Source organism: Ursus maritimus, unplaced genomic scaffold, assembly GCF_017311325.1.
Source record: "Ursus maritimus isolate PB19 unplaced genomic scaffold, ASM1731132v1 scaffold_19, whole genome shotgun sequence".
NCBI classification, from domain to species: domain Eukaryota; kingdom Metazoa; phylum Chordata; class Mammalia; order Carnivora; family Ursidae; genus Ursus; species Ursus maritimus.
Window position 1 is genome coordinate 27227044 of NW_024424341.1, and position 27768 is coordinate 27254811.

The 27768-nt window shown below is 51.7% G+C and overlaps 1 protein-coding gene across 1 annotated transcript; it reads right to left on the minus strand.

Moving 5' to 3' along the window:
- Positions 1 to 454: 454 nt before the first annotated feature.
- Positions 455 to 27688, minus strand: CALB2 (calbindin 2). Its single transcript, XM_008702366.2, has 11 exons — positions 27595 to 27688; positions 16311 to 16387; positions 13718 to 13807; positions 11088 to 11168; positions 7556 to 7612; positions 6890 to 6967; positions 6353 to 6408; positions 6007 to 6046; positions 5599 to 5652; positions 4938 to 5009; positions 455 to 1160 (listed from the first exon to the last, which is right to left on the minus strand). The coding sequence occupies exons 1-11, from the start codon at positions 27686 to 27688 to the stop codon at positions 1044 to 1046; spliced, it is 816 nt and encodes a 271-aa protein (XP_008700588.1). The 3' UTR covers positions 455 to 1043.
- Positions 27689 to 27768: the final 80 nt, after the last annotated feature.

Consider the following 27768-nt stretch of genomic DNA (forward strand, 5'->3'; position numbering starts at 1 on the left):
TACTAGAGCGAATGTCGATCCAGTCTGTAGGATCCATGCGCTGGTTTTGCCCCACACTGGCCCTGAGACGTGGGGCTCTCCCTTAACCTCTGCAATCTTGAGTTTCCTTGTCTGTGCAGTGGAGGCGGTCACAGCACCTCTCCGAGGAGTGAGGGATATCTCGGGTCAACTGTGTAGCGTAATACCTGGCACTCAGTCAGCCTCAGTGAAGGGATCACTGCTGTCATTATCTCTTAGGCAGAGAAACACACGTGGAGCAAAGAAGGGACAGGCTGATGAAGAGACAGGCTGGGAATGGCGAGGGAAAGCCCAGAGTACTGGGGTCCTACGCCTCTGCTTTTTGTGGTTACTCCCCAGCCGGGTGGTCCCAACACCCCCCGCCCATAGAACAGGCTCTTTCCTTGTCAAGAAGAGCTAAGTGCAGAGAGAAGTCGACCACTTGACCAGAACTGGGTGAGCTTCCACGCAGAAGGTTTCCACTTTATTGTCTGTAAACTCTTCTTTGGTAAACAAGGAGACAAGGAACCCACAGAGCAAAGGAGCACGCTGAGTCCAGAAGACAAAGGGCCAGCACCCTACACGAACAGGGGCTCTTGAGAAGACAGCTACGCCATTAGCAAGGTGGTGGGTGGAACTCAGGAGTTTGGGTGGGAGGTGGCATGGGAGAGAGGGGAGGCGAGTGGGAAGGAAGAGTCAGGCTTGGTGGGACAGAGAAGCCTAGATCATACAGCAGAGGAGCTCATGCAGCACAGCGAAGAGGGGCAGGGAAGCTCCGCCCATGCCCCGCCCACCGCCCACGCGGGTGGTGCCCTTCTGCGGGCAGAGCTGCGTGCCGGGTCAGGTCAGGTCCGGGGAGCTGGGACCGGGCTCCCGGAGGCCCGTCAGCAACCCACCCTCCAGCCCTTCTTTCCTGCTCTGCAGGCTGGTGTGTGCAGGTGGCAGGGGCGGAGGAGGGGCGCTCACGATCTCGGGGTCCGGGGAGAAGTGGCAGGGCAGCGGGGGCAGGGTTTGGGGGAGACGGAGAAACGGCCCCTGGCCCCCCTTTACATGGGGGGCTCGCTGCAGAGGACGATCTCCAGGTCTTTGCGGTAGAGCTTTCCCGCCTCAGCCAAGGACATGACGCTCTTTCTGTAGTTGGTGAGCTGTTGGATATTCATTTCCTAGGAGACACAGGGAGAGAGTTAGAGCCCCTCACTGGATGGCTCCCGCGGAGCGTCCCATCTGCTCATTGACAAACAGGCCCGCCAGAACCTTTCTCTTCTCCCACCCCAGCAAACATGGGCTTTGGAGTCAGAAAGCCCTGCGTGAAACCCTCTCTCTCTTACTGGCTGCATTGCTTTGGAGGAAAATATTCAACCTTTCAGAGTCTCATCTCAGCTGCCTCATCTGTAAAATGGGTACACGAACAGGATCTTCCTCATTGAGGTGTTAGGAGGGTTAGCTGAGGGAATGAATGCGAACACGGCGTAGCACAGCCCCTGACACATAGCATGCACTCCAAAATCGGCTAGTCCCTATCTCTGCATGACTTGTATCAACTCCCCACCTCCCTGGGCCTCCGGTAGTCGGTGTGGGTCTTTGCAGGTGAGGAAGAGAATGTTTGGGAAGCTCCCTGGTCTTGTCTGTGGGCCCCAGGGACCATACTTCCCTAAACCTCACCCATTTAAACAAGGAATCCTAACTCCTGCCTCCTCCAGCGGCAAAGCTCACCTGCCTACTTCTTGTTCAGTGGCTTCTGTGGCCCTTCAGAGGCCACAAAGACAGGTGACCCACGGACATAGGGCCACCATCTCATGTAAAACGGAGGCCAACATTAAACAGAACTTCGATACCTAATATGCTTTGTGTTGAATACATGCTTTACAGTAATTGTTTTGGATACAAATAATAGGTCTGAAATACAGCGAAGCCATCGATCACTTGTACTATCTTTTTGTCTCCTTTCCTTCCTCTCTCCCTCCCTTGCACACTCCCTCCCCTGCCCCTTCCCTCTTGTCTTCTTGTCTTGAAAATGTTGGCAGACCTTGCTTTCTCCTTCCTTCCTCCCTTTTTCTTTTTTTCACCTCCCCTTTCAGGCTAATGGTCTTTATCTCCGTTCAGCTAATGAAAAAACTGAAGCAAAAACTATGGTATTTGCCAGAGGATTGGACCAACTCTGCAGCCACAAGTACCCTTAGTCTCCCGAGTCCTGAAGTCTGTCTAATTCTTTGCCTGGCTCACCTGTCCTTAGTCACCTCTTTTTTTGGTGCGCAAAGGTCAGTCCTTTTTTGTGTCTCAGGACATCCCCTCATGTTACTGATGCCTGGTTTTGTGCCAGCACCCACCCCGAGGGCACTCTGCAAGCATCACTAGCTTTGGGGAGCATCTTCCCTAAAGTTGTGAAGTCCCTGGAAATATCACCCAGTTCGTAATACCATTCTAATTAGGAGCCAAGGAAGGGACCCCATCGATCATCCTGGAGCTGGAGAACCACCGCGGCCCCCACCCTGATTCAATGTGGCATCAAGAATCTTAGCAGCATGAAGGGAGAGGGCTGCTCACTTTCTACGTCTCGAAGTTCTGCTCGAAGCTGAGGAACGCTTTAGTGAGCTGCAGTGGCCTCAGGAGTGGCGAGAAATACTGAGGTTTGATCTCCCCAGCCTGTCCCTCAGGAGCCTCAAACATGAATCTGCTCAGAATCCGTATCACAGAGCTCGCACCATCCAAATGGAATGCGCGTCTGCCATGTGCATCCGCTAAAAACAGCCGCTCCCTTCCCAGCACACGTGCTGCTGTTTCCAGTCCTTGGCTTGCTCTAGTGGTTCATGCTCTCCATCCCCAGGGGCCTCATCCTGAGCTCAGTACAGGTGGAAGACTCCCAGGTAAACGACTGTATTAATATCCTTGTTCTCCAGCCTTCGGAGTTGCTTCCTAGCCCCAACACCTGACTGTTTCTGTCTCCACATCTGAGGGAACCTGTGCGGCCATAGCAGTTGTATTTTGTGGTAACTAAGAAAGAACCTGGGGGCTCCTGGATGGCTCAGTCAGTTAAGCGTCTGCCTTCGACTCAGGTCATGATCCCGAGGCCCTGGGATGAAGCCCCGTGTCGGGCTCCCTGCTTGGCGAAGAGTCTGCTTCTCCCTCTCTTTCTCCCTCTGCTCGTCCCCCCACCCCTCTGCTTGTGCTCTCTCTCACAAATAAATTAATAAAATCTTAAAAAAAGAAAGAAAGAAAGAAAGAAAGAAAGAAAGAAAGAAAGAAAGCCTAGTTAGGTGATAAGCAGAAAATTCAGGTCACTCTCCAGATTTATGCTTGCCTTCAGGGTCGATCAGCCTCGGGTGCAGAGCAGGGCCATATGGAGAATAATGATGCCTCATTAATACAATTACAGTTAAAGATATTTTCCACTAGAATGCCCAACATTCCCTGGACACATAAGGGTGCATAGATAACTTTCTCCTAGTTTGGTGCCAGGAAAGAGCCTATCAAGTTCAAATACCTGGTGAAGACATCCTTCTTTCTAAGAAGTATGTGCTTACTTACAATTTATTTTCTGCCTCTTTCAAAAAGCACTTGTAGGTAACCAAAAAAAATGTGGGATGAAAGAAATGAAGAATGATATTCAGGACAAAGATGAAGTGGTCAGAAAGCAGCTGGAAGGGCAGACAGAGGCTGCAGTGAATTCTTTCCCCTGAAATTGAGCAGTAAATTTAGCTTTTGCCTGGCAGCCAAAGTGGTTAGGCAACTCGAGGAAGTATGGAGCATTCATCATCTAATTAAAGAAAACAGCAAAACCATTTGCTCAGAAAAAGGCATTTTCCAGGAGGTGAAGGAAGGCGGCTGCAAAGACAACTGCGGGCTCCTGGTCCTCCTGCGGGCCCCCCCGCCCCGACCCCATGCACCCAGACGGACGAGCCTGCTGCCGCCCGAGGTCTATCTGGGAAGAAATGCCACCAGGCAAAGTAATAGTTCAGTTCTCCACCTTTTGCCTTTTCTTTGAGGGAAACAAATGCTTCCGTGGCTCTTAGCCTCTTGCCCACCTCCAGACTCTGCATTTATTATTATTTTTTTTAAGATTTTATCTATTCATTTGAGAGAGTGAGTGAGCGTGCATGCACAGGTGGGGGGAGAGGCAGAGGGAGAAATAGCTTCACCTCCCACCGGCCCCTTCTTTCCCAAAACTTTTTTTTTCCCAAAATTTAAATTCCGTTAATATATAATATTACTTGTTTCAGAGGTTCTCCCAAATCTCTCCTTGCCGGAGAAATCTTTTCTGATGGCAGTCAGGCTGCCAGTGCCTCGTCATCGCATCACTCCAGAGAGCCAAAATGTGGGAGCACCCCGAGTGGCTGTTGATGGATGAACAGATAAAAGGTGGTGGACACAAACACTGGAATATCACTCGGCCTTAAAAAGGAAGGACATCAGCATTGCTACAGCATGGACGAACCCAGAGGACGTTATGCTCAGTGAGGTAGGCCAGTCACAGAAAGACAAGTCCTGAAGGCCGCTGTTTCTAGGAGGTATCTAGAGAAGTCAAATTTGAGACAAAGTAGAATGGTGGGGACCAGGGGGCCGGGGGAGGGAGGAGTGGAGGGTGGTTGTTTACTGGGCACAGAGTTTCCGTTTTGCAAGAGGAAGAGAGTTCTGGACGTGGTGGTGGTGGTGGCTGCCCAGCAGTGTGGATGTATTCAGTACTGCTCAAGGTTCACTCAAAAATGGTGAAGATGCTCAACTTTGTATCGTGTGTATTTTACTACAATTAAAAGAAACCAACCAACCCACCAGTCATCCAGCCAGAAACAAAACAACAGCCCCCAAACTGCCATTGCCCAGTTCTGAGTGATCAGGGGAGAGCAAAATGCACCCCTCCATTCCTTTCCAGCTCCCCCCTCCCTCAGGAGCCTCTCTCCTGCCCTAGGGCCACCTGCCTAGGTCTGCGGGCTCAGTTAGCTTACCTTCTTGTTTTTCTCATACAGGTCCTTCAGAAGGGCGTCCAGCTCATTCTCATCAATGTAACCACTCCCGTCCTGGGGGGGGGGGGGCAGAGGCAGCACAGAGCTCTAGCATCAGGCCCCACCACCCCTGACCTGGCCTCCTGAGTCCCCCAACTCTTCTCAGGGAGCCTGCAGGGGCTGACCTTCCCCCTCCTCTGTGCAGAAGGCGTTCATACCGTGCGGTGTCAAAGTAACACCTCACTGCTGACTTCCCCAGCCAAGGCAGGAACGGTGCGCGCGCACGTCAGGGCAAATTTGCATTCCGGGGTTTTTCATTTGCATTGAAACTATGAGGTTCCAGAAGCATTTAGCTAACTCCCTAAGATGTCAGGATGAACACAGGGGCTATGTAAAGCTTAGTCCCCACGCTTTGGTTATAAGGAAGACTATCGGAGTCACACAGGTGGGGGCAGCAAAGGAAGGGGTGATGGGCGGTAAGGAGGTCCTCTCCCTCCCAACTTCCTAGCAAAACAGTTGGCTCCAAAGCACATTTATGAGCTGGCAGCGAGGGAGCAGTCCTGAGCCCCTCCTTACTCTGAAAGACAAAGCGAAGCCATGTGGCTGGGGGCACCCCTGCTGAGGGGGCCCCTGCCTTTCCCTCCCACGCTGTTCTCGCTCTTACCTTGTCATAAAATGTGAAGATCGCATTGAACTCCTCTGAAGTCAGCTTCATGCCCTGTAAGGCCCGAGGTATTAAAGAGAGAAGCAAAAGAGAGAAAGAGTGTGTGTGTGCGCGCGTGCAAGTGTGCGTAGCGAGTGAGTGCATGTGCTTGTGTGTGCATGAATGAGCGCATGTGTCTGTGTGCACGTGAGTGAGCGCATATGTGCGTGCATGTGTGAGTGTGTGCACATGTATGTGCGTGTGTGCATGCGTGTACAGGCGAGTACATGTGGCTGCATGTGTGTGAGTGAGCGTGTGTGTCTGCGTGTGTGCACGTGTGTGCTGGAGGGTGGACGGGAGGGTGGCAGAGTGAAGTGCGTGGGGATGAGGGAAGGAAGGAATTGAAGAAAAGCAGAGTGGCTCTTTTACCTGAAATTTAAGCAGGAAGTTTTCCTGTACAGGCAAGAGTCTGGAAAGGAAGTGTTAGAGCAGAGCTTAGGAGACAGAGTAGAGGCAAGAACAACGGGGAAGTGGGGGGATGTGGAAGCCTGTAGTTCTGGAAACCGTCTCTGAGCACTGAGGAATTAGTGGCAAGTTCTACAAGGAGGGAGGCAGACACGGAGGTGCAGAGATTCTATCTAGCTTCGTCCTGAGCTTCGTGACACCTGACCTGTCACTTTCCCCACCGACTGGTCTTCAAGCCAGGGAGGGTGGCACGGAATGGTCTGCAGAGGTCCTGGGCAAAGTGACCCTGGGGGTGGGCTCGGGCACTTACCGGGACATCTCCGACAGGCCCAGTTTGCCATCCCCGTTCAAGTCGAACATCCGTAGCTGTTGGGGACAGACAGAGGTGCCTGGGTGATTGGCTTTGACCTCTCATGTGGGACCTTGACCCGCCATCCCCTTGGACTGGAGAGGAAGGGAGATGGGTGGGTGTGCTCTGCCCCCTCTGAGGTCACCTGGAGGCCAGAGACCAGCATGGTCTAAATTTGTCCCTGCCCCTCCCTCCCCTTATCAGGGCCGGGGCCCCAGAAGCCTGGCAGGCCAACACCCGTCTCCAAGCCCATCCTCTCCCAGAGCTGGGGAGGTTGTCATGGAAACAGATGCTCCGTCTCTTCCTCACTCCATGAGGATCTCAGACAGAGGGTGTGTGGGGCCAGGGACCGGCATGCCTTTTGCCAGTCGCCACTGGGAGTCACTTCACCGGGGCCTGAAGAATCAGCCAACAACAGACCCTGAACCCCGAATCCCTCTGGCTGGGGGCCCCAGTCCTGTGCCTCTGGAGGGGGGAGGGACCCTTCTGCCCACTCACAATGGTTTGGGTGTATTCTTGCAGCTTGGGTTCATCATAGGGCCGGTTCGCCTTCCTCAGCAGGTCAGACAGAAATCCCTAGAACACAAAAGGCCCCTTCAGAGCTCCTGACTCAGTCAGTCAGCCCCTCCCTCATTACTTGTTCCTTCAATCAGTCAACATTGTTTTCGGAGGCCTACCATTTGTATGGCTTACGTCCCTTATAATTCCCTAATCCCTGAGGCTTGTGGAATGACCATGAAGGCCTGGAGGTAGCACCTGGATGCAACAGGTAGAAACTGGCTCTGGGGCCTCAGAGAGCCCCCAGGACACAGGGCTACGCAGTGCCTGGGGATCGCTAGCTCCCGAGGAGTGATGGGGTAGATTGTACAAGCCAGGAGGCCCATCTGCTGCAGTTGCCTTGAAGGTGCCTATCCCGGGCACTGAGGTGCGAAGGGGTGCAGTCTGGTCAGTCTCCATGGCCCTGCGGCTCCTCGCTACTGATTCACATGGCCGTCCTGAACACGTCCACAGAGTCGGAGCCGGGCTTCAGTGTTCCTGAGCAGACCACAAACCCATGTCCCTCACCCAACATCTCCTCCCTTCCCAGGTTCCCTAAACCTACCACCACTCTGGCCTCAGTCCCATTCTCCGTGCCTTCTATACCCTTCCCAAGGCCCATCCTACCTTGAGCTCATTGGCTTCAATGTAGCCACTTCTGTCTGTGTCATACTTCCGCCAAGCCTGCAACGGGAACGCCAACCTATTTGCAAAGACCTGTCGACATCTATGAGCCTCCTTGCAATTCCCTTTAATGGACCAGGTTGGGTCTTGATGTTCAAGAGTATTACCGGGGGATGGGGACATGGAGATGGTCTAGCCCATTCCCTTCTGTGTCACAGATGAAGAAATGGGGGAAAGTGTCTTGGCCAAGGTCACACAGAAAAGGAATGTCTCCCTACTCTAACTGGCCTGGGTCTCTTTTTGAATCATTTTGTAACTAGGGTTATGGTTTTCTTTTGTTTTTTTGGACAGGGTTCTGGCTTTCTACGGTGCTAACCAACCTAGCACTAGGCTCTGGTGGATCTGATTTTTGCTGTGGGTATACAGCATGTTCCTCTACTGCTCTGGAAGCTTCTCATTCTCTGGGTGGGGCCTGGGGCAAGAGTAAGAACCTTCTGGAAGGGGCAGACTTAGGCTTTGGTTCATTGTCACTGTGCTCCCTCGTCCATCCCTCCATCATGGGGCACGCAGCATCCACGTCTCAAGGGGAGAATTGGTAGTGTCCTCAGCTTGTTTAGACTATCCCAAGGCTACTCCCCATCTGGTGGTAAAAAGCATTCCTTTCTCTGTTTTCTAAGGAAACCAGCCCTCTCTCTACTCAATCCAGAGGGCCCCATTTCCCCGAATCTTTGAGCTATGTTGGTCAGCCTGATCAAATTTCTTCTATTTTCTTTCAAGACTTCTTCCCTTGACTTTTTCTCTCCTCTCCCTCGGCTCCAAAGTGCACAACGCACGCAGGTGTCACCTGGTTTACTAAGAATCAGCAAGCACTCATTGTTTTGCCAAATTTGGATCCCTGCGTCCCTTCCCTTCTCCATGTCATGTCTCCCTTTTATTGTCCGGAGGGTGAGTTTATAGATATCCGAGGATCTTTCTTCCATACCAGCAAGCAAGGCTGTGTAATTCTCATGAGATAGTGGTGGCTCAGGAAATTTGGTAGTTTTTTTTTTTTTTTGGATCCTGATTTTATAAAAAAGTTATAAGACATGAGCAAATCCCAACAAAAGGGTAGACTTATACCACAGACAACTTGGATAGATGGTATTTGATCAGGGGAGTGTCTTTTCTCTGGGGGAAAAATGCTTTGGTTCCATCCAAATATTCCTTCCTGTGCCCAGAAAGCCTAACCCTGAGAAAGTACTAATACGTGCAAATTTACAAATATGACTTTACCAACCATCTGCATGTACTTAGTGCCTTAGAATTTAGTTCATCTGAGTCTTGACTGGGAAAAAAGGCAGATACTCCCTAAGTTGCCTAAAAGGGGGGTAACCTGGGGCGCCTGGGTGGCTCCATAGAGTGTCTGCCTTCGGCTCAAGTCATGATCCCAGGGTCCTGGGATCCATCCCCGCACTGGGCTCCTTGCTTAGCTGGAAGTCTGCTTCTCCCTCTGCCTGCTGTACCCCTGCTTGTGCTCTCTCTTTCTGACAAATAAATAAAATATATATATTTTTAAAAAGGAGGGTAACCTGAAGGGACCCCAGTCCTCACTCAGAGCAAAGCATCGCTTTGCTTTTTGCTTTTTTTGGGGGGCAGAGATCCTCCCAGCCGGTCTGACCTCCCGCCCTCCCTGGCCCCACCCCCACCCCAGGCTCTCGTTGCTCACTTCTCTTCCCTCCAGCACTTTGTGCTCCTGCATCAGTGGGTCATTCTCTTCCCATTCAAGGAAAAGAGTTCAAGGGACCTGGGCTTTGTGAAATCTCAAAGAAATCCTGAGGCGTCACTAAAATTAGAAATTACAATGTTGTGCTTAGCAGTGGGATGGAGCTATCTGCCCGCACTAGCCTTCTAGGGCGGCAGAGGGACCAATTCATGTTTCCAGCTCATAAAAATGGAACAAATGGCCAACCCCAGGAGGGTGGTGCTGTGGGATGGTGGGGTCCCGGGAAACTCAGATGGGGGTGTTGGCCCAGCAGTTATACTGTGGATTAAAGGATAAAGACAGATAAGAATGTGGAATCATGCCAACAACGCAGAGAGAAACCACTAATGACTTGGAGAGAGGGGGACAGAGACAGAGAAAGGTATTTTTTGCTTCTCTTTAAGCATTTCCAGCTGCCTCACCCCCACAAACTATCGTCATCCCTATTTTCCAGATCAGAGGNNAGCGGCCAATCTTTGGCTGCCTCCGTCCCCATCACGGTGGGGACCATCAGGCATAATGCTCCCTTTTCTACAGACAGAAAAATCAAGGCTCACAAAAGCGGCAGTCTGACAAGGAGATGCAGACTTCCCCCAGACAGGCAAGAGAAGGAGTAAGAACAGAATCCAGAATGTCGATGACCAGCTTGTGGAATCTTGCCATCTGGGAAAAACTGGAGAAAATCCTTTAAAGCATCATAAAATTAAATCCATATCTGATGCTTAGGCAAGCTGCCACTTAAAAAATGACTTTTCTGCCCTGAGAATCGGTTTTCTAACCAACTTTCTACCCATGTGGGGAACTCCAAGCCGTGTGGGGTTCTGGGCTAACTCTCCATTCGTTTTAGGCAGTAAATCACGGGGAAGGGATTACCGGTGTCTCGACATGGATTTAACAGGAGGACAGGCAACTCGAGTCAAGTTGAAGGCCAGTCATTATCATAGCAGGCAGTGTGTGGCGGGTATGGGTTGAGTTTCACTCTGAGGGACACATAATATTGACCAGCTAGGGTGCAGAGTCCAGAAAAATACCAAGAAATAATTTAGTTTGCTGGGCATCAGGATTAGTAATGTATTTGGTTGAACCATATGGAATTCCCAACTTTTGTAAATCAAAAATTGTCAGATATCAATAATTTCACATGGTTTCATCTATCGGTTGAATATTACTCAAAAAAAGAAACGTGAGTTTGGATGGTCTCCTTCACTTGAAGATTTCAAAGAATTTCTGTTGCAAAGATCTATTTTAAAGGGGGGGCAACTGACATGTAGACCACAGTCAAGAATCTGCAAACTTGAAGTCCCCCCACCCACCCCGGGCTTTTCCAGTTTTGGGATGGCACATAAATCCACGCTCCCCACACATGCTCCTTGCAACCCTGACTTCAGGGGACACCAATGTTATTGAGAACAAAGTATGTGAGATCTGGAAGCCAAATGACATGAAACAGGTCTCTTCGCTGCAGGATTTCTCAGAGAACGTAAGATGTAATGCCCATGACCAATTCCCAAAGGGGAGATAAGCGTGTACTTGCCCATACTTACTTCTCACCGTATCCTGGACAATCTCACATGCACGTATCATTTGGAGATCTTGCTGACGTGTAGATTGTGCGTCAGGGGGTCAGGGACTTTTTGTTTCTCACACGCACTCAGGGACCACACTGAGTAGTGGAGCTCTAAGGGGTTTAGCATCGCCCAGGGGACCACTCCCAGGCATTTGCGGGGGGTGGGGGGGGTGGGAGGGGATGGACCTGGCTCCGAATACGGGAGAAAGGCAGCGCCTTGGCCTCACCTCCATAAACTCGGTGCTGGAGCCCACATGCTGCCTAAAGCACAGAAGGAAGTTTTCCTCAGTCGGCAGGATCTGCGCCAGCTGTGGGGGCCAGAGAGTGACAGAGACGTTACAGACGGCCCGCCTGGGAGCGGGGCAGACTTGCCTAGAGGGAGGGTGGTGGATGGCCAGCGGCAAGGCAGCGTGGGAGCTGCATTTTGCTTTTCTTCCTCGGAACAGCCCTTCAAAAGGGGAGAAGGATGTTCTGAGAAGGGCATCTGGGTCGCCCCACATCTTAGGTGTGAGCCGCTGGAGGGACAGACAGTGATGCCACTTTAAAAATACAAGTACCCAGTCTTCAAAAGAATACTTAACAGGTGATTCCATTTATATAAAATTCTAAAAAATGCAAACTAATCTGAGATGAGTGGTTGCCGGGGATTCCTAACGGTGATAAGAAATGCTGTATCTCGATCGTGGTGGTAATTACATGGCTGTGCACAACATCTAATCTCACAGAACTCTGCTCTTCCAATCAACGCGGCTTGCTGTATGTAAATTACACCTCAACAAATCTGATTTTTAGAAAATGCAAAAATACCCTTGTTCAGCAAACACTGCTGGCTGTCCCCCACTTCTTTTGCTCCCTCCCGCTTCCTTGGGTCACAGGCAAATCCTGATTGGTCTGAGTCAGCCAAATGTGCTAATCCCATTTCCCTTGCCCAGGACTGGCTTACGAGCACACATGTGATCGAGTTCTGGCTACTGAGATGTGAGGGGAGGTCTGCTCAAAGTACTCCAGGTTTCCTTGCTCCCAGGAGGGGCCAAATGCTGTGCATCCTTTCTGCATCAGGACATGGGTGTATCCAGATGTGATGGAGGGAACAGTAGACCAGCCCGAGGATGAAGCTGTTTTGGGGCGGCAGGGGGGGGTGGGTGTGGGTGGGTAGAGAACTCCAGAGAAGCAGGGCTGGGGACCTGGCCTCCTTCATCTGGAACCATCCCTTCCCATGGCTTGTCTCATTAGGAGCCTCTCATGGATTAAGCCAGGAGTAGGTAAACAATGGCCCATGAGCCAAATCTGGCCCAGTGCCTGTTTCTATAAATGAACTTGTCTTGGAACATGGCCATGCCCATTCATTCACATACCGTTTGTGGCTGCTTTTGTGCCACCGTGGTAGAGTTGAAAGAATTGTGACAGAAACTATATGGCCTACAAATCCTAGAACATTTACCATAATCGGGATCTTTCCAGAAAAAAGTCTGGTGACCCCTGGTTTAAGCCCATTTGAGTCAGGATTTTCTGAGATTTGCAGCTTAGACATCTATGCTCTTGGTGCCCTTCCCAGATGCCCCTTAGCTAGGCTGGTGGGCCATCCCTGACGCTGTGAAGGATGTCTGCTAATGGCTCAGAGCTGCCCTCCAACAAACCCCCGCTGCCCCAGTCCCCCATCTCCACCTCCCCGACCTGGAGGGGGCAGCCTGTGTCTAATGACTGACTGAACTGGGGGTACAAAGGACCACCCCATCCCTTGCCCCAAGGTGAGACCAACTGTGGCACAATTCACACCCCAGAGCTCCTGGTGAGATCAGGCCAAGACCCGGCTCCAGCTCAGACCACATCCTTCCTTTAGCTCCTTCCTCTGCCTTTTCCTGCTGCGCTCTTCTCTTTCTCTGAGAGTTCTCTTTCAAGAGACCCCATCCACTTGAATCTCTGTCTCAGTCTCTGCTTCCGGGGCACTGACCTAAGGCAGCATCCCACCCTGGGAGGGGCTATGCCCTCATTCCTGGGCTGCTATTGTTATTTGTGAGCCCTGGACCACACACCACACACCGATGGCCAGAGGCGTTTGGTTAGGCTGGCACACACGTGTATGTACTGTGTACGTATGAATGTATGTGTGTGTATGTGTATATACATAAGTTGTTTAATTAAACCAGGAAGCCATTAAACAGAGGTGGCCCTAATACCTTAGTAGCCTATGTGAACAAACCCAAGCTGAAGCGGTCAGAACAGCCAACGAGGCGTTCCCACATAACGCAACCGCTTGAACTATAGCCAATCAAATAATCTCCTTGCTCTGCTCCCGCCTCTTCTCTGTAAGAGTCTTTCCCCAGCTACTGTTGGCGGGGTGTTCCTAACCGCTTCTGGTTTGGCACTGCCCCATTTGTATCAATTTTTGCTCAGATACACTCTTTACATTTTTAATATGTCTCAATTTCTGTCTTAGCAATGTGTATTTATGCAAATATAAGTGTATGAGTATGTGTATATATATTTCATATAAATGATACATGCTATATATGTAAATTACACGTTTAAACATTAAGCAGGTAAGTAAAACTGTTGCCTTTGGAATGCCTTTCGGGGGGCATGAAAACTCCTGTTCTCCAGCCTCGCAGTAGCTGCTGGGACCCTGAGAGCACGTAAGGTCTCCATCCTTGTCTTAGGCCAGTGTTTGTCGCTTCTTTCCTTGTGGGACAAAGAGAAAGTCCCACCTGTTCTCGTCGGTCAGCCTCAGTGCTGGAGGTGGGGTGGGGCTTCCAGACCACCCCCCATTTAGAGGCCTAGAAGGACACTTGTGCTTGGTGGAGTAGACACGACAGATTACCCCCCCCACCAAGAGCTCTTGGCTGGGACGGGGGCTCACCTCCGCCATCTCGATTTTGCCGTCCGAGTTCTCATCATACTTCTGCATGAACTCCTTCATCTTCTCCCCAAAGTTGTCACTCTTTGACATCTGGGGAAAGACAGAGGGGGGCTGACTGTGCTGCCGGGCCCCATGGGAGCCACAGATCCCTCACCCACTCGGTGCGCCAGCGGCTCGAATCATTCTGCACCCCAAATCTGCTGCCACAGAACCGGGCCGCCGACGCTCGGAGTGGTCAGGGCTGCTCTCTTCTCCTTCCCAAGATCCCTCCAAGTCCAAGCGATCTCTCCTTTGAGGCTCGGTCACATGAAGACATATCCCCCCTTCCCATGTAATTCATGCGTTTAAACTGCCCCTCTGCCTTTGAGATGGGATAAACCAGAGCTCTTATCAGAACGGCAAGGACTTATCCCCATCACTCAGATGCGAGAATTGAGGCCCCAACATTTTACCAAGGCAGCTTCTCATACAACCTGACTTATTCCAGGACCCCCCAGTAGGTTCTAGCACTGCCCCCGAGCAAGGTAAATTGCACATTTTCTTCTTTCAGGTCTAAAGGCAGTTCGTGACATTTTTCACTCTGATTTTATGCCGGGAGGAAGGTGAGGAGAAAGTGTTCGTATAGCTGAGGGGTAATTTAAATGATCCGTTAGATTATTGTGACTACTCCAAAGGCAGAGAAGTTCAAGAGTTCCTTTAGCCCATCACTGCCTACCTTAAATCTAAGGCTCTCTGAAATTCTCCAATCTTGGCCTGTTTGGGGGTTGCTAAATGACTCTGTGCATTAATGCGCTCTTCCTCATCCCTAACCGACGGTCAGCCTGCTCGAGCCGCTGATGCCTCTTCTTGCCTTCTCTGATGGCTTCTGGGTGGGCTGGACGCTTCCTCGGACTGGGCCCAGGACAATTCTACCAAGTCTTCAGGTTAGGAGTCTTTTCTGTATACCTTCTATTGCTTTCTACCTGGGAACCGGTTTCAGTTTGCCAGGATTGATTCATCAGTATTTATTGCCTGACATTAACAAGTGCGCACGGAATGATCCTAGGCCCCTATCACAAATGGGGTCAGCCGATGTAGCTTTCACAACAGCCCCCGTGAGGTGTGTGGCCTGTCCATTCTACACACCAATGCAGGCTGAGGTGAAGTGTCTTCTCCCGAGGTCACCCGCTGGTGTAGCTAGAACTGGAACTCGTGGCTCGGCTTCCAAGGCCAATATTCCTTCTGCCCTATAACAGCTGCTCTGAACACCCATCCTGGATGGTGTCAGTTGAGATTGTTGTTGACAGACTTGAGAATCACCCCTGATGCCGTCTGAGGAAGGGAGTGACTAAAATTTCAGACTAGAAGCACTTCATAAAAACACATTCCTCCGCCTACCCCCTGATCCCAGAATCAGTTTTGAAGCCTGTGTTTTCTGTGATGCAGGCTTCATTACCCTAGTAATGAGGGGTGATGGGGGCACAGTTGATAAACAAACCCATGAATCACCACCATCGCCTAAGCCCATGGTTGGACCTCCTGCTCGCTGGGGCGCTCTGCGGGGCTCTGGACCAGGAGCTCGCCAGTGGATTTGTGACTCATCTCCCAAACTGCCCCACGAGGACTTGCTAAGAAGCAGTGGATTGGCCAAGAGACACACGGCAGGGGAGAGTGGGGAGACCCCCAGAGGACCAGCGGGAGCTGGGGGAAGATAATGGGTGACTGTGTGTATCTGAGAACCAGACGTGGGAATCCCAGTAAACTGGCTCCAATTTTACCTCAGCTTTTCAGTATTTCAGACAGTCCTCCCCAGGCTTTAGTGAACTTAATAGTGCCAGCTTGTGACTACAGGCCCCACAGGGACCCTGCCATCAAGGGGCTGGGACGTGATTTGGAGTTGCTTCAGGCAGGCTAAGAAAGGCAGTCTGACACCCCCATGAATGAGGCCAGTCCGTGCCATCTGGTTCAGATGTTGGTTTGGAGCAATCCTGTTTTCCTCTGGGTCCTCGCTAAGGATTCCAGACTCAGTTGGTCTAGAACAGTGGTTCTCTGATGGGGATTATTCTGTGCCCCCCCACAGGAGACGTTTGGTAATTTCTCGAGACATTTAGCCAGTGGTGTTGGTATGCATCCTATAACGCGCAGGACAGCCCCGCAGCAACAAAGAATTATCCAGCCCTGTCAAAAGTGCCAAGGCTGAGAAACTTTGGTCTAGGGTAAAGACACTTCAAACCCCTGAGGCATCCAATTGAGTCATGACCCCCTGAGAATCTTAGATAGGCTCTGGACTATTCCTTAGGGAAAAAAAAAAAAAGCTTTTATATGCATATACACAGACACAAAGCTTTGTAGTTTGGGGGGGTTCAGTCACCCCTGGTATCCATTCGTGAACTCCTCTCAATCCCAGACACCCAAAGATATTGCAGGAAGGTTCTCTTTTTAAGGGATTAGTCCAACTAAAAAAATCCTTACGAGTAAAAGAAAAACTTCGAAGGTCAAGACCAGAGATGTCAGGCTAGCTTAGGAGACGCACAGCTTGGGACAGACAATGTTGACGAAAGCCATGATCAGGATGATAGAAAAAGCAAACAATGGGACAGAGTACTGGGCTTACCATGCCAGAGCCTTTTCTTGCCTTCTCCAGCTCTTGGAAAAAGTTTTCTAGCTCTTTACCTTCAATATACCCATTTCCTGTGAAGAAAGCAAAGCAAAAAAAAAAAAAAAAAAAAAAAAAAAAAAAAAAAAATTGACCTCAGAGCTGAATAGTAAGACTGATTGGGGGGGGAGGGGACGGGGAAGTCAGGGGCTTTATGGAGAACTTCTCCTCACTGGTCAACAAGCAGGTGTGTGGGTTGGCCTCGGACCGTGCAGTGTTAGGGATGTGGGTCCTGCTGTCAGGGTGTTTGCAACTGTATAGCTGCGAGATTAGTAACCGCATGTCTTTGGGGTATGCTTTCAGTAGTCAGAACACTGGGAGGGACCAGCATCTGGGCCAAGCTGGTAGAAGTGGGCAGAGCCGGAACTGTCCGCAACTGGCTGGGCAAGGAGCAGGAGCTGAAATGCAACAGGGGGCAACACGTCATCAGCATCCGGGCTTGCCAGCAGGTGGCAGGCCCTGGTCACAGGAGCGAATGAGGCCCGAGACAGAATTTGGGTCTCTGGAGTGGGAGAGTATATTGAGTTAAGAGTGTCCCCCCGGGCTCCTGGGTAGCGCAGTCGTTAAAGCGTCTGCCTTCGGCTCAGGGCGTGATCCCGGCGTTCCAGGATCGAGTCCCACATCGGGCTCCTCCGCTGGGAGCCTGCTTCTTCCTCTCCCACTCCCCTGCTGTGTTCCCTCTCTCGTCGCTGGCTGTCTCTCTGTCACATAAATAAATAAAATCTTTAAAAAAAAAAAAAAAAGAGTGTCCCCCCGGCTCCCCCGTCCATGTCCACCTAGAACCTCAGGATGTGACCTCACTTGGAAATAGAGTAATTAGTTAAGATGAGGCCATATGAGATTAGGGAAGGCCCTAATCCAATGACTTGTGTCCTTGTAAGAAGGCCACGTGGAGACACAGAGAGACACATAGGGGAGAAGACGATGTAAAGAGAAAGATTGGAGTGATGTATCTCCAAGCTAAGGAATGCCATGCACTGCTGGCAACCGCTAGGAGCTAGCAGAGAGACCCGGAAGGACTGTCCCCGAGAGCCTCCGGAAGGAAGCAATGCTACCTTAGTTTTGGACTTCCAGCCTCCAGAACAGTAAGAGAAAAACCTCTGTTGTTCTAAGCTACCCGGTCTGTGGCACTTAGAGCAGCTCTGGGAAACTAACAGAAGGGAAGAGTGGGAAGATAAAGGCAGGGTGTCTGTCCTTCGGTCTGGGGGCACCTGCGAGTGTCGGTCACGGGATTATGAGGAAGGGAGGTGACCTGCTTCGTGGCCATGAACAGAGGAGGCGAGGTCTGTGAACGCAGAGTAAAACCCTGTTCTGCTCACTCACCGCCTGTAGGACTTTGGGAAAGTCATTTAACCTGTGTCAGCTGCAAAATGAGTTAGACACTTAAATGGGACTTTGTATGTAAAGCTCACCACGTCGCGCCCATTATGAGTGGACCGTAAATGTGGCTGTTGTTTCCAGTTCATTGACCAGAACCTGTGTAGAAGATGGAATGAATCCGCATGAAAACTGCAATGATCAGGACCGGGCCCCAAGGCCAGTGCCTGACTCTGAAGATCACATAAGTGGTGAGAGGGCCTTTAAGTTCTCAAGTCTTGAACCCAGAAGGCCTAGAGACTGGGTGAGCTGAGCCCATGGCCAAGGTCACTGGTCCCTGCTGTGATTGAGAGGAGGCATTTGTGGGTGGGAAATCAGACAGGCCGAAGGCAGTGCTCCCCCAAACTAGAATCTCCTGGGATCTTTAAAAAAAAAAAAAAAAAAGATGGATGTCTGGCTCCCACCCCCAGACACGCTGATGTAATTGGTTTGGGGTGTGAACTAAACGTCATGATTTTTTTTTTTTTTTTAATCTCCCCAGGTGATTTCCATGTGCAGCCTGTTTGGAAACCACTGGCCTAAAGTCAAGTTTCAAATCTGATTTAAAATGATTGAGCAAGGCTGCTGTAGAGACTAGTCAACTGGTAGCTTCCTTCAAGGGCAAATGGAATTACAAACGAAACAAAGAAAATAAAAAAGGAGCATTTATCGGGGCCTTTGGGGGTGGGATGGGGTGGGGGTTTTTCCCACCCTCTCCCCCAGCACCCCCTGAGAATTTAGATTCCCAATAAACAACCGCACAGGCGCCCCCTAGTGGAGAAGATGCGACAATAAACATTGCATGGCGAGACGCCCGTGAGATAAATGATGTATTTTTGTCTGCAGGTAAAAGATGTGCTTATATTTAGGGGACGGGGAAAGGGGACTTGAGCTCCCCTTTTTTCCCTGGCATAGGGTGGTCACCATTCTTGGGATCGTTGGAATTTCACGAGCGTGTGTCTAATGGCCTGTGAGGTCAGCTGGAGAGGGGGCGTGAGGGGAAGCGCCAAGGGCTTTCTAGGCAGAAGGCAGTCTAGTTGATGATGCCTCTGAGTTGAAGGAACAAGTGCTTTTTCTCTTCCTCGTCACTCCCTGCAGTGATCTGGGAGGATGGGTTCGAGGGAGCAGGCCAGCACTCAGCTCTGACCGTCCCCGCTCCCCACCCTCAGAGCCGGCCCTGCTCTGCCACTTCCCCACCAGCTCTGGCACCTGCTATGGAGGGGGGTGGGGGCGGGCTACCCACAGTTCTTGCAGAGGCACCCACACCCAGTTCCTCTCCTGCCTCTATTACTCACTGCTTCGCTCTGGGATGTCACCTCTCTGGAACTGTTTCCTCACCTATGAAACAGGGATAATGAGGGTGCCTTCCTCCTATGGTTGGCAGTGAAGACTCCATGGGGGTAAGAACACATGGACTGTGCTGGCCCACGGTGAGCCTCCAAAATGCCAGCGGTCATTACCACCATGGCTGGTGTTTCTGCCGGCCGCCCAGGCCGGGGAACACCTTGGCCTTGAGCTGCTTGCCTTAGGCCGGGAAGATGTGGGGTGCAGAAGGAGGCCAAAGCAGGTGAGGCCAGCACTGAGCCATGCCCCAGCAATATGAACAGGAAGAGGAAAAGGAGAAAAGTACAGACCTGTATGACCCAACTTTTCCTTGGGGTTTCTCTGAAACTTACAAAGAATAAACGTATTTATGTTTATTCTTGTTCTAGAAGGGTTTTAAGGTGGTTTAATAACCTCCCAAACCAGACAATCAGCCAGCGCCTTGCCCAGCAGGAGAGCATGGACACTTGTGAACATCAGTAGCGGCTCACAGATACAACACTTTCAATTTTTCAAAGCATATTTGCTTCTTTCTTTGTTTCAGGCGATAATTTGAAAGCTATGTGTCAGGCCCTGTGTAGGTTGCCACGGAGGGGGGATATGACAACGTACAAGATCGAGCTCCCGTCTTCCAAGTTGTCACAATCCTTCCAGACACACAGGATCACAACAGGGCAGAGGAGAATCCTCTTCCTGTGACAAAGAAACTTGAGGCACAGAGAAGGTAAGCAATCGATTCAGGAACACACAGCAAGGCAGGACCAGAATTGGAGTATCCTAATTCCTGATGTAGGTTTCATTCATTCATTCGTTTATTCACTCAACATTTCTTGAGCATCCACTTTGCTCTATGCTATGCTAGGCACCAGGGGTGTAAAAGTGAGCTAGACAAGGTCTGCCAGGATGGGGCTTATGTTCTAATTGGGTGGGGATGGGGTGGGCAGGGAAGGCCTCTCTGAGAAGCCCCAGCTACTGGGCAGAGGAGCAGAAAGGGAGGAATGAATAGCAGGGGGGCGGGGGGAGGGGAGGAGCAAGGAGGGTGCCACGGTAGAAAGAGTTCCCCTCCCTGAACCCACCTTGCACAGCCTAGACAGTGGGAGCATCCCAGAGGCAGGCAAGCCCCTCGCACCCTGCTAGGAATCCCACCACCACTTCCTCTCCGTGCTCCCAACAAAGAGACAAAAGGTGGCTCAATTCAACAGACCTATACTGTTGGAAGTAAACAACAGTTCGACTCTGTGCCCGGTGCTCGGGGAGCGATAGACAAGTCCTAGATGTGGGCTTATTCCCCAGGAGCATTTCATGGTCTAGTGGGGCACAGCAGCCTAACAAGAATTACCGGGAGCTACCGGCTGAAGGCAGAGGGAGAGGGGCAGAGATCGGATAGGGAGCCAGGGGCTGTGGGGCCCAGAAAAGGCATTCTCCATCACTGGGGGGAAAGGCCGTTGCTACTTGGTCTCCCTCAGAGCCACCCCATCCATCCCCCAGGCAGTAGCTGCTATCCCCGTCTGGGGTGGAGGATGGGTTGACCTACATCCTTCCAGAGCGGACTTCAGCACTAGACAAATGGATTGCTTTTTCTCTGACCCTTGTATCAGGGCGTGGGGTGACTGGCCACCAAGCAAATCTCCTGTGGACGGGCACTGATAAGAATGTGGTTACCATAGCAACCACCACTCCTTACCTTCCTATCAAACCACATCCTGAGAACATTAGGAAGAGGGGGCTGGGTGGGAGTCAGGGACCCTGTGTCTTTCCTTATTGTACTCTTGCTACCATTCTTCACCACCACTGTGCCTCAGTTTCCCTCAGTTGAAACTGAGACAACACTTCTTGCGGGTGCCCAGGTGGCTCAGTTGGTTAAGTGTCTGATTTTGGCTCAGGTCAGGATCTTAGGGTCCTGGAATTGAGCCCTTTGTCTATCTTCTTTGTGCAAGCTTAGCGGGAAGTCTGCTGATCACAGGCACCTGGAAAGCCTTGATCGAAGGATGCTCTGCCCCCCACCCCCACCCCCGCTGGAGACACTGAGATTCGTGTGTACAGATTTTCTGACAATTGAGCAGGTAAGAGAAACCTGAGTAAGAGGTATAATTCTGCTAGCAAGTCAATCTCTCTGAGCCTCTATTTCTTGACCTCTAAAATGGGAAAACCGTTTATGCCCTTTCTACTTTATGGAGCTGTTGTGAGAGCCACACGAGGTAATGTTGTAAGAACATTCTGGAAAATGTAGAACTCACATGAATGGAAAGCATCATTTTTAACCTCTGTCCTCTGACCCAGTCCGTGGCTGTAAACTCTTCAGCTCAAAGAGTAGAGAGCACTGGTGTTCAGCCCAGCCTGTCTACGAGGGGCACCTGGAAGCTTTTAGAACACCATTGCCTGGGCCCCACCCTTAGAACTTCTGATTTAATTGATGGGGTGGGGACTTCTTGTGGGCCTGTTTTCAAAGCTCTCTAGGTGATTCTAACGTGCAGTCAGGGTTAAGGACCGTTTTATGGTGAGTCTCAAGTGTTAAGGTGTCCAAGAATTACCTGGGGATCTTATTAAAGTGGAGAGTCTAATTTAGTAGGTCTGGAGGATAAGGGCTTGCTGTTTCAAGCGTGGTCTGTGGAACAGCAGCATTGGAATTACCTGGGAGCTTGCTAGAAATGCAGAATCCCAGCCCTTACCCAAGAACTCCCGAGGCAGAAGCGCTGGGAGTGAGACCCTGAAGTCTGTGTTTTCAGAAGGCCTCCTACACGTTCAAGTTTGAGAACTATGGGCCTCGCCGCAGTAGCACACAGCAGTCCGTGTTTCCCCGCGATGCACAGGTTAGAGAAATCCAGGACAGGAGTTGCCAGGTTTCAGACTTCTCGTTAAGAAAGTGTTCCTGAGACCAAGCCACCTAGTTGTCTATCCGAGTTCAAATGTATGGAAAGGTGAATAGCCCTCTACCCCCCAAGGCTGAGCGCTGTTCTGGACAGTCAAACCCCACCCTCTGGGGCAAGAAATTGGCTTCCTCAGATTGCCGCCCTGATATTCATATTACTTTCCGGGGTACGCACCGTTTACAAGGAGCGTCCCCTCCCCACCCCATCTGGTCTCCAGGACTTGGTCAGGTAAGCAGACCGGTGAGGATGCTGGAGAGGAGGAGTTTGAGGGGAAAAGAGATTAGGCACAGCCCACAGCCTGGTGTCCTGTTCATCCCATGGCTGACCTCTGCCCACACCTGCATTTGTCGTGGCTCTCTTTGTCAGTCATATGAACACACACACACACACACACTCCTGCACACTCTTCTCCCAGTGGCTTCCAGGGCTGAAAAAACACAGAATGTTCAAACCTGACTTTTAGTCTGTGTTTCTGGGCCATGCTGCTTCAGACACAGTGGTTGTGGCCCTGGGCCTGTGGACATCTGGCAGCCCAACGCTGGGCCGGTTCCCAGGCTTGGGGGAGGCCAGAAGGCTGGGGCAGATTGGACAGCAGAGAGCCCAGGAGGAGCGGGGGAGGGCCAAGCAAGGCCAGAGGCCCCAGATGGGCCCGGCTGGGCCAAGGCGGGCATGGGATGCCACGGGCCAGGAGAGCTGCCAGGAGAGGCACTATTTTTGAAGAGCCTCACGCCTGCTCTAGTAATCCGGGCTCCCCAGGTGTTGGAAGAGATTTCCCTGAGGGGTCTTCCTAGCCTTGGAAACCTCCCTCCGGGGTTCAGCCAGGACAGCCGCTCATGTCTGGAGGGGAACAAACAAGGTGAGAGGGGAGGGAGGTCGGCTCCCTGGGCTGGTGGCTGCCCTGGTGAGGCGGGCATACGCGTCTTGTTTGTGAAAACTGGTCCCAGGGCTGCCTCCCTGGGGAGCCCCAGCTCCTCACAGACACAGCGCCTCCCTGGCTGGTGCAATCCCCCCAGAGGCAGGCTGCGGGGCCCAGGGCGCACACGCAGGCTACCGGCGCAGGGCCACCCAGCACGCTGCAGACACACCACACCAAAGGGCACCATTAGCAAAGCATCTGGGGGTTTAGGGGTGAACACGGAGTGGAGGGACTGATTCCTAGGGCTCACCCTGGGTGGGGCAGGAGGCTTCTCCCCAAGAACCCCACATCCTGCCATCACGACCCCCAAGCCCATCCCTTGCTGTCCCAGATGAGACACACAGACCGCACAGAGACTCACTGACAACGTTAAAAGACAGCTCTGACCTCGACTACCCGCACCGGACCCCTCGGACTTTCTTGTGCCAAGAAGTGATTGTTTTTAGGAGTCCTATAATCATCTTAGGGACTAGCACAGTGATAGTGCATTGTGCATGTTGTAGTGTTTGTGTAAATACTTAATATACACCAGGTATTCTGTGACCCTGTTTGGGAAAGTCTTTTTTCCTGTTCCAAGAGCCTTCACATAGGATCCCAGTGCAAGCTGCCCGGATGTCTCTCCACCTTGGAGAGGCCCTATGGCTTTGCTCTCCTCCCCTCTCCCTGCAGGCACACGGACTTAGCAGTGAGGCCCTGGCAGGCCTGCCTGGGTGCTCAGGTCTGGCAGGTGTTCATCGTGCGAGGGTTGGGGGGATGCTTCTGTTACTACCATCGGGTGTAGGAGGACAGACGAGGGAAGACAGGGCGGGGCCTTCTTCTCACTAACTTTCAAAGGTCTCGAGGCCCGCTATGGATAGGGAAAGAGGCTCACTCCCTGCAAGAGGCTTTGAGAACCCCCCACGTCACCAGGGCCATCTGGAGGCAGGTAAATGCCCAGAAGAGTCTGTGCAGATTCCCACACCTGGAGATATACATCTTTTCACATCTTTACTGTTTTGCAGATTCACCCAAGAAACATAAGCTCTTATAAAATTTTCAAACACTCCAGGAATTAACTTAGTCAAAGCAAATACCTTTTAATTTTTACCTCATCCCCTCTGTAGAGAGAACCACCATTGTCTATTCCCTATAACATGTGGTATTCTTTCAAATATCTTCCAGCGTACGCTCTTTGTGAATAATGAAAATGGGTTCGTACGGTAATAGTGTGCTGGTACCATTTAAAAAAATATCTTAATAGTACATCTTGGATATTTTCCCACATTAGTGGAAAAGCTCCACCTCACTCTGCTTGGTTGTGTAATATTCCCCTGGAGAGATTGGTACAATTCATTTTTCTCCTGCCTGGTGAAGCATGTTTCCCTTCAAATATTCAGTATTCCCAAGAACTCGGTAATAGACGCCCTTGTTCATCTAACTTTTTGTACACGTAAGGGCATACGTATGTCAGATAGATTCTGGGGGTGAGTGGCATTCCCTGTTTGGATCCAGAATGTCTGCTGGCCTCTGGGAGAGAACCCATCTTATACCTGTGATTTCAGTGGCTTCTAAAGGCTAAGGTGTTTTTTTCCCTTTTGAGCCACACCTTGGCTCTCCACGGAAATTCCTACTGGTCGTCAGTGGGACAGGAGCCTGGTGGCCCGTCTGATCAGAACCACACGGACAGGCCAGTGTGGGCTCTGAGCTGGGCATCCCTCAGCTGCTCAGGTCTTGCAGAGTGAGGACATTCCTGAGACAGAAGTGACCAGGCAACACTGGACAGCAGACTCAGACATGGAGAGCCATGCAAGGGTCACTCCGAGCATGGAGGTGGTACGTGGGTCATAGCATGGGCTTGGCTCCTGTCTTCCCTACCTCTGCCTTTGAGAGATGACATCTGAACCCTCCCAGATGTGTGACCTCCGCTCACTGCTGAGGGAGAGTCCAGGGATGGAACAGGGCACTAGGAGATAGGATTCCTGGGTGCCCCCCCTCCCATTTTGCTGTGTGATCTTGTCAAAAGAACTTTGCCTCTCTGAGTCGCAGTTTCTCTCTCTCCAAACCCCCACTTTTTCCTTTCTCCACAAGACTGATGAGGATTTTTGAAAAGAATCTAACTCTTAGGGCAAAGTCACCGGGATGACTCTTCCTCCTGGTTAGGAACAGGCTGAACAAGGATCAGAGCCCCCCACCCCCACCCCGGTCCCATCTTCACTCTCTTTGGCATCCAGCTTCTCCTAAGGTTGCCTTGTCTTTATTTCCTAGAGTGTCCAGGAGGAGTGGGGCAGTGGCTCCCTCCCCAGGGGGCTGTGCCTAACTGGGCTCCAGGGACCTGGAGGGCTGCAAAGGAGAGTCCTCCCAGAGCTCTTTAAATTTGTAGGCGGCAGGGGGCCTCTGTATCTGGAAGAAATCCCCCAGATGAACACAGAAGCCAGAGTTAGTAAGGGGGAGGCCCAGTAGGGCAGGGAGTGCCTCAGGGGAGAGGGGTGAGCTCCCCAGCAGCCTTTGGGTGTGTGGGAGGGGTTGGGTAGGGAACGTACAGAGCAAGACAGTCCACAGCCTAATTCCGGGTCCTTCAATCGAGTTCCAGTTTGTCTGTATCCTCATTTTCCTAAATCGCCTCTGTGCCATCTCTGGCATCGTTAAGCCCCTTTGTCTTCTTTCTCTGTTAGGTCTTAGGACCTTAGGACCTCCTTGAGGCATTGGCCAGAGAGGGCAACGGGGTATCTGGTAGACAAGGAACCAAGGAGCAAGCATTCAGCTCCTCTTTCACATGAGAGCAGGAGGGAGCCAGGGGCACAATGGCTTCAGGGGTGCTTTTTGGACTCTTGAGTCTAGTGCTAGCTTAGCTGTGCTCCAGCCAACACAAGGACCCCTTTCTGAGATTAAAGGAACGGCTCATCACCTCCAATGCTGGGGCTGGTAGAGGCTCTTCTGTGGGCAAGTGGGAGGGAAAATGGTGCCAATCATCACGGAAAAACCCCTCTTCCAACCCAAACGTATGTCTCCAAACCAGGGAATAAACACTGGCCAGGAACCAGCTCCACTACTACCGTGCTCTACAGCCTCAGAGAACTCGCCGCTTGGGCCTCTGTCCTCATCTGCGCAAGGAGCAGCTGGCCTGCCCAGCAGCCTCACAGGGACTCTAGAAGGTGTGATTGTGTTTGGAACAGCATGTGGTCTCAGATAAATGTAAGGATTTGCATGATTATTGAGAGTGCTCTTGGTTGTCCCCACGAGGACAGGGGGAAAGCAGAAACTATGGAGTCCTCTGTTTATTATAGCTGACTCATCTGGCAGGAGGCCGGTGGTATAACCTTGGCCACTTGGTAACTTTCCTTGAATCCTGCAAGTCTCTGGTGCAGATAAACGGGCAGAAGCATCCTTAGGGAATGTGCACGTCATCTGGAATGCTAAGAGGCTGCACCTTACGGCCCTTTTCACCAAGGCAGTTTCATGGCACAAGCTGGGGATCGGCAGTACAACCCCTCCTTAGCCCCATTTTACAGATTTAACAACCTACCCACCTCCTTCAGTAATTCACAGGCAGATCACTGTCCCAGCCCGGGGGTTACCTGCCCAGTCCTCTGCCTGGCTCCCAACCCAGCTTTCTCAGGTGGCTCCAAGGGAACAAAACTTGACTCATTAACTTTACTGGACATTAACCCTTGCCTCTCCAAGCACTCTGGGCAGAGGGCCTCTGTTTAGCCACTTGCATGCCCTGAGGAGGTGAGGAAAGGAGGAGAGAAGAATTAAGTGAGCCACCCCTGATGCTCCCTCTGGTTCCCATCCCCCTCACTGTCAATCCCAGGATAAACACCCGAAGCCATCACCCTGCCAGTGGTCTGAGATGCCCGAACATTTGAGATGCCCATCCCAGCCAGGACCTCAGAGAAGGGAATCAGAGCACTTTGTTTTTTTTGGAGGGGTGGGGAAAACGTCTCGAACGATATCAGAAGCTCCTAAAGGGGGGCCTCCCTTTATGCCTGATTCAGACCATCGTAGACTCTTGGAATGCCAGTATTGGGAGACACCTCCTAAGGTCACTCAGTCCGACCCTCGATTTTTGGGTGAGTCAGTGTCTCAGTAGGCATTTAAGATTGCGCCTCCCTCCACCCAGAGATGTCACCCAAAGCACCCAGGACTATCACTGTGAGGGAATATGTCAGGCTGGTCCCCCAACCCTGCCCCCACCACACCCACCGCTGCTGTGTATGGGACCCATTTACCTAGGGAGGATGGGAAATGGGCGAAGGAAGCCCAAGGGGTGTTCAGGGCCCCGGGGTCACACTCCACTCCCGCTCCCAGCCAATTCATCTGGGGAGGCCCAGGCTTTCCCTTCAGTATCCCCCAGCTTGCCCCAAACTCCAGGACAGTGGAGGGGGGGGGCTAAGCTGGTTTTAAACAAAAGGAGAACCCCAAGAAAGAAGACCTGTGGCTGCTGCAGCTGAAAGCAGGCCACTACCTTGAAGAGAAAGGTGGGGAAGGTAAGATGGCAGGGGGAATCATGGGGAGCCTTGCCCGCCCAGGCCTCCTCTCTGGGAAAGCTCCAACTTGCCCAGAATGAGGCTGCAAAAGCTGGCGGGCTTCTGCCGTCTATGTCAGAGAAGAAAAGTTGCTGACAGTTGTCACCTGAGCAGCCGGGTGTCTCCCAAACTCCAGACCCCGACCTCGCCAGGCTTTGTGACCCCAACACCCCCTGGGGCAAACGTACACCTGCCTATCAGCGCTGTCCCCTTCCCCTCCACCGCAGGTTCCCTAGGGGCGAACAGGCACAGAAGTTGAGAGATCTACTGACCGTCTGCGTCAAAGTGCTTCCAGATTTCCAGGAACTGGGACGCCGTCAGCTCGGCCAGGTGCAGGTAAGGGGGCTGCTGCTGTGAGCTAGCCATGGCGAGCGGCTCGAGGACCTCAGGCGCACAGCGTTGTCCCTGCGCCCAGCTCGGCTCCCGCACTCGGCCAGGTCCTGCGC